This window comes from Camarhynchus parvulus, chromosome 14 (assembly GCF_901933205.1).
Source record: "Camarhynchus parvulus chromosome 14, STF_HiC, whole genome shotgun sequence".
In the NCBI taxonomy this organism is placed as follows: Eukaryota; Metazoa; Chordata; class Aves; order Passeriformes; family Thraupidae; genus Camarhynchus; species Camarhynchus parvulus.
The window spans coordinates 5,024,383-5,030,041 of NC_044584.1; the positions used below are offsets into that span (position 1 = coordinate 5,024,383).

Below are 5,659 nucleotides of genomic sequence, written 5' to 3' on the forward strand. Positions count from 1 at the left end.
TGAACTGAGGGCTGGCCAGCCTGGAACCAGGACCTGGTGCTCATCAACACTTCCCTGTGGGACTGACCCAGAGCAGTGCCCCAGCTGGTCCCAAGGCTGACCCTCACCCCTTGGATTACAATTTAACTGGTTTGTCTCTGTGCCATTATTTGTGGTTTGCTTTCCATGTTTTATTACTTTTCCCATTACCCTACAAAATGAAGAGTTGACTTCACATCACCTTGTTGGCTGTGATTAATCCTGACTTCAAATAATACTGGACAGCTCCTCTCCATCCTTCAAACAAAAACCCTGAGCAGCCATTCCAGGAATGGAATAAAACCCCAACAAAACCAGTGCTTAGAGGGAAAGGAAAGAAAATCCTAGAAAATCCAAACCCTTCCCTCTCCAAGCCTGTAAAACTCCAACAGGAAGAATCTCCCACACTGCCTGGAACAGACTGAAGCAGAAGACTCAAGAAAACAAAGAAACTCTTGGGAATCCTTCTGTAAACAGGAGCCTGCGTACACCCAGCGCACTGCAAAGGAACAGCTAATCCCTGGAAAAATGTCAAAGGCACAGTGCTGCTTCTGCCAGCATCTGCAAGCCTGCCTGCCATCCATGGAACAGATGATTCCCCCAGGGCTCCCTGCTCTTTGCTTTTGGGGAGGGAATAAAAATTTAAAAAAAGAAGGAAAAAAAGTGAAGCACGGTTTGAATGCAAACCAGCCCATGAAAACAGAGGAGTTTGGGAAGCTGCAAGGTTGGTCAGGATCCCGTCACACAGCAGAAGCTCTTGAGCAAGGTGGAGAGCTCCTCAGGCAGCACCTGCTCCTGACTCTGCTCTTCATCACAAGGGCTCCTCAAATGGAGAGGAAGCAGCTTCCCCATTCCAGGAAATGGGATTGCAAACCCTGCCCTTGAGATGCCACCCTGCTCCAAACCAGCAAGAGCTGAGCTACTCCCAACTCTAATGCTGCCCCTCACGCTGTTAGCAAGCCAAAGAAATCACTGGGATCCCATAAAATTCCCACTGTTCCCCATATAAAAGCAAATTCTGACCTGACAGAATTCCTGTCAAATTCCTGCATTTTTGTAGGGCCAACAGAGAACTGCATCAATTCAACAGCACAAGAGGAAAGGACGAGGAACAGCCCCAGCTTGTCTGATCAATCCACAGGAAATCACACAATTTACCTGAGCCACCAAACTATAATATGCACATATATAACTATATTTATATCTTGTTTTGTATATATAACAGCAGCATCTTGGCATGCAGAGGTTAGACCCACCAGCGCAGCATGACACCTTTTCCTAAGATCCCATGCAGCAGGAGTGAGCCAGGAGTGAACTCAGTTGCTTTATTATTTTTACATCAACAGGAAATACAATTTGAATACAGAGATTTTTAAAACTAGATTTAATCAAGTGCAATTAGTAAAGAAGTCACAATTTTCTGTACACGAGTATGAGGACCTCCAATGGAAATTCCTTACCCAAGACTAAAACTTGTGGTACAAACGAGCAGCAGAACAAATTCCCCCAATCCTCACATGGTCAAGTCCACAGAGGTGAGGATATGCCTGAGAAACAACTACATCAGAGCTCTTCTGCCAAGCCAAAACAATGAGAGAACAAAGTGCAAGCAGAGATTTTATCAAATGGCCATTTGGTAAAGATAGAAACTGCCCTAAAAGCATCCTGGCTACAGCTGGTGGCCTCATTTTTGGGCAGGATTTGCTAAAGACACAGACTCAGCTTGAAGGCTGTTCCCAAGCCCTGCCAGGAGAGGACAGGCTTTTCCTCCTGCACTGCACCACCACCTCCCTGAAGCACACAAAGTGACCAGAATGTGTTTGATACACCCTCACCTCCCGTCAGCAATCAGGGAGTGGACAGGTGTGCTGGGAGGCTCCATGTCCCTGCTGGCCCCTGAGCCTGGCCTGGCCCAGGGCAGTGCAACTCCCCAGCCTGGGCCCCTGGCAGATGAAGGTGACAAAGGATGGGACAGATGTTTCACCAGCCTGCTCGTTTACACTGAAACAAATGAGGGAGAAATCTCATCATCTGCTCCGTGGGCGAGGACACTGTCACACAGAACAGTGGAGGGCAGATTGAAATGGAGGAACACAGAATTCCTGCTTTAGCACAACCAAACCCACAGGGAGACACCTGCCCACACCTCCCTCTGCTAAAAGTGTCCTGACAGAACTGAGTCAGACGGGTCCTACCTGCAAAAAGGGAGGGCTGCCCTTTTGTTGGTCCTTTCCCCTCTAGAGGATCCCAATGGGCTTTGTTTTGGGGGCTGAGTTTATTACCAAAAGACAAAACCCAAGAGCTGGGGTTTATTTGTTCTAAGAACCTCAACATGCTGATAGGGAAATTTTCTGAGCACTTTTAATAGCTGGAGTGACACCTTCAATCACACTCTTCATGCAGTACTTTGTTATCAGTTCATTTGGGTTTGTGTTTAGAAATGTTATGACATAAAAAGTTCAGAAATCATTAGTCCATAAAAGTCTCACATTCATTTAACAGACCTGACTTGAAAGGACTTGACTGCGCCACAAAATACTAAAATGTGTTTCCAAAGGTGTTCCTGGTTCTCTAACCACTAAGGAGCCCACACACTGGTGTGAGGACCAAAGGTCCAGATAAGAGGTGCCGCTGCTCTAATTACAGCAGCACCATTAATCTTTCCAGTCAAAACTTGCCAAAAAACCCCAAGGGTAAATTCACAGGTGTGCTGCAGGGCATGACATAAGGAAGCTCAATAAAACAGGCAAGAAAACCTCAGCAGGAAGCAGGGAAGGAAAAAAAAGCTGTTGCTGTCAGGGTTTGTGCAAACCTCTCCCAGCCAGGAGTGCAGGAAGGGATGAGATCACCACCTACGTGAAGAACTTGAAATGATTTTAACTCTGTTTTGTCCTCTGACATGTTCAGTTGAAATACAAAACCAAATTGATAAATCTGAGCTCCATATTTTAGCGTTTAAATTAAATGTACCTGCCCTCAGGACTTTTACCAAAGGAACTGGACACAAGACTAACAACAAATGTTGGAAATGCTGGAAAGAGAAATCCAGGGGTGCAGACTTGGCACAAACCCAGCATGAGTTTTCTCTATCAGAACAACAGAAATGAAAGTGACAATTAATCAGATGCATTTTCTAAAACATCAGACAATGAGTTGGAGAACACCACCGTGGTCAGGGAAAATTAACTCTAGCCACAGAAATAAGCAAATGCCCCCAAAATCAGGAAATGTCATCATGAAATGAGTTTGTCAGTGACCCAATCTCAGCAGTTTCTGGCAGCCTCAACCCCTCAGGTACCATTACTTATCGAAATATCATTGGACTAAGATTTTCAATTCTCCTTTTGGCATTGGTTCAGCTCTGAATCAGTCCCACACAAACAAGAGTTATTGACTCCCTCTGTCCCTGCAGCAACTCCACAGGGACTGCACTGCTCTGCTCGATTCCCAGAGCAATCCCTGGGGGTTAATCACAGCTCCCATCCTTCCAGCCATCCCTCCAGCGCTCATCCACACGGGAGCAGTCGAATTCCGACTTGCCCAGCTTCCTGTTCACTTCATTGTGGAGCAGACACAGCCACCGGGAGAAGTTTCTCCTGGTGCTCGTGTCGGGTTGGTTTGTCCGTAACCTACAAACAGGGAATGGGAAACAAATTATTGGAAACTTCTGAGAAAGAAGCTGAAAGCAGAAAGAAAACTTTATCACAGAACCCCAGAATGGTTTGGGTTGGAATGGACTTTAAAGATCATCTCATCCCAAACCAAATCAAACACCTCAGCCCATTTCAGTCCTTGCCTCCACTAATCAGATTGCCAATACAGGGCATTTTAGAGGCTAGAAGAACACTTGCCTCCTGAAAATCATCCCAGTCTAATTCTATAACTGTTCACGAGCCCATTTTGAACCAGAAAACTCCAAAATCGCCTCAGGGAGGCCTTGGAGGCAGCACAGGCAGCATGAGGACAGGTGTTTGTTTTTTGAGTAAGTGCATCTGTGATTGATGCAATAATGGAAGAAACCAGTTCAGGTAGCTACAAACCCCAAGTGGAGGAAGAGCTGCTGATATGCAAACTAGCTGCTGCAGCCCAGCACTTCTGGCAAGCCCCTCCAATACAAAGAGCTGCTGAGGCTACTCACCTTTCCCTCAGATCTTAAAAAAGCCCATTGAGGAAACTCACCTTTCCCTCAGATCCTTAAAAATCCTGCTGAGGCCACTCACCTGTCCTTCAGAGCATCGAAAACCTGCTGAGGCCACTCACCTTTCAAAAAACCCAGAGGAAACTCACCTTTCCCCAGATCCTGAAAAAACCCTCTGAGGGTTTTCCCACTCACCTCTCCCTCAGGTCCTCTGCGCAGTGCTTGCAGGGGTAGAACTTGGAGAAGAGGTTGATGAAGTCCCTCATCTCCTTCTGCTGCGTGCCGGAGGGCCGGTCGGGGTAGTAGGCAGCCATGGTGTGCAGGAAGGCCCAGGTGCTGCGGCCCAGCTGCTCGCTGTCCAGGGGACAGTCCCGAGGGGGCTCCTTCGCCTCCTGCAGAGGGACAGGGGGGTGTGAGGGGACACCGGGGTGGGTGGGGAAACAGCCCTTTTGTGCTGGGTGGGAAGGTGAGGTGGGGGAACAGGTCCTTCACATCCTTTCTGAGGTCATGGCAGAGACCCCTCACACCTTCTGTGGGGACAAGGCAAAGACCCTTTCATACCCTCAAGCGAACATGGCAGAGCCCCCTCACGAGTTCTGTGGGGACATGGCAGAGCTCCCCTCACACCCTCTGTAGGTCAAGGCAAGGACCCTTTTACACCCTCAGAGAACATGGCAGAGCGCCCCTCACACCCTCAGCGGGGGCAATGGCAGCGCCCCTCACCCCCAGGGAGAAGATGGGGACCCCCTTCCCATTCCCACCGAAGGGAGCCCTGTCCCCGGCTCCTTCACACTCTGAAGGAAACACGCAGCCTCGTCCCACTTGCGGAGGAAGGATGGAGGACGGAGGGAGCGCTGCAGGGACTGGGAGTCACCGGGGGTTCGAGGGAGAGCTCCCGCCGCGCCTCACCGCGGTGCCCGGGGCCCTCTGCTTCCTCTGGTCGCGGAACCAGCTCTTGAAATCCATGCAGGCTCGGCATGGCTTCTTGGGTGTCTCTTCCGCCTCACCCTGCGGGACGGCGAAGGAGAAGGAGCCGCTGTCGGTGCCCGGGAAGGGCTCGTAGCCCCGACCCGCACGGCCCTCGCTGGGCGCCGCCATGATGGCGCCGCGGTGCAGGACGGGCCGGGGCGGCGCCATTCCCTCCCGGGCGCCGTGAGGGGGCTGGCACCAGCCACGCGCCCGAGTGCCATTTGTGGTGTATTTTTACCAAAAACAGCGGCAAACTCTGTGTTTAAGTGTCCTGTGTGAGGAGAACACGACACTCCCGTCTGTGCATCCTCGATTTTCGCTTCACATCGCCCCTGGGATGTGGTGGAGCTGTGCTCGCCCACACAGCGGGAAGACTGAAGGGAATCTCCCCTGCTTCCCCTCTGTGTGAGGGGGGTCGGCCATGATCCCCTCGAGGATGTGAGGGGACTCGGCCATGATCCGCCCCCCGAGCGTGTGAGGGGGCTCTGCATTGATCCCCCCTGAGGGTGTGAGGGGACTCGGCCATGATCCCTC

At 50.5% G+C, this 5,659-nt stretch overlaps 1 protein-coding gene across 1 annotated transcript; it reads right to left on the reverse strand.

Moving 5' to 3' along the window:
* Positions 1 to 2,943: 2,943 nt before the first annotated feature.
* GFER (growth factor, augmenter of liver regeneration) lies at positions 2,944 to 5,258 on the reverse strand. Its single transcript, XM_030958146.1, has 3 exons — positions 5,066 to 5,258; positions 4,352 to 4,548; positions 2,944 to 3,647 (listed from the first exon to the last, which is right to left on the reverse strand). Exons 1-3 carry the CDS (start codon positions 5,252 to 5,254, stop codon positions 3,485 to 3,487), a joined length of 549 nt encoding a protein of 182 aa, XP_030814006.1. The 5' UTR covers positions 5,255 to 5,258; the 3' UTR covers positions 2,944 to 3,484.
* Positions 5,259 to 5,659: the final 401 nt, after the last annotated feature.

What these genes read in the sequence shown, in the direction of transcription:
- GFER (XM_030958146.1), bottom strand. Translation starts at nt 5,254, where the DNA reads ATGGCGGCGCCCAGCGAGGGCCGTGCGGGTCGGGGCTACGAGCCCTTC. An exon ending in AGAGGGCCCCGGGCACCGCG is followed by an intron (nt 4,549 to 5,065) that starts GTGAGGCGCGGC and finishes GTCCCTCTGCAG; the next exon opens with GAGGCGAAGGAGCCCCCTCG. An exon ending in GCAGAGGACCTGAGGGAGAG is followed by an intron (nt 3,648 to 4,351) that starts GTGAGTGGGAAA and finishes CCCTGTTTGTAG; the next exon opens with GTTACGGACAAACCAACCCG.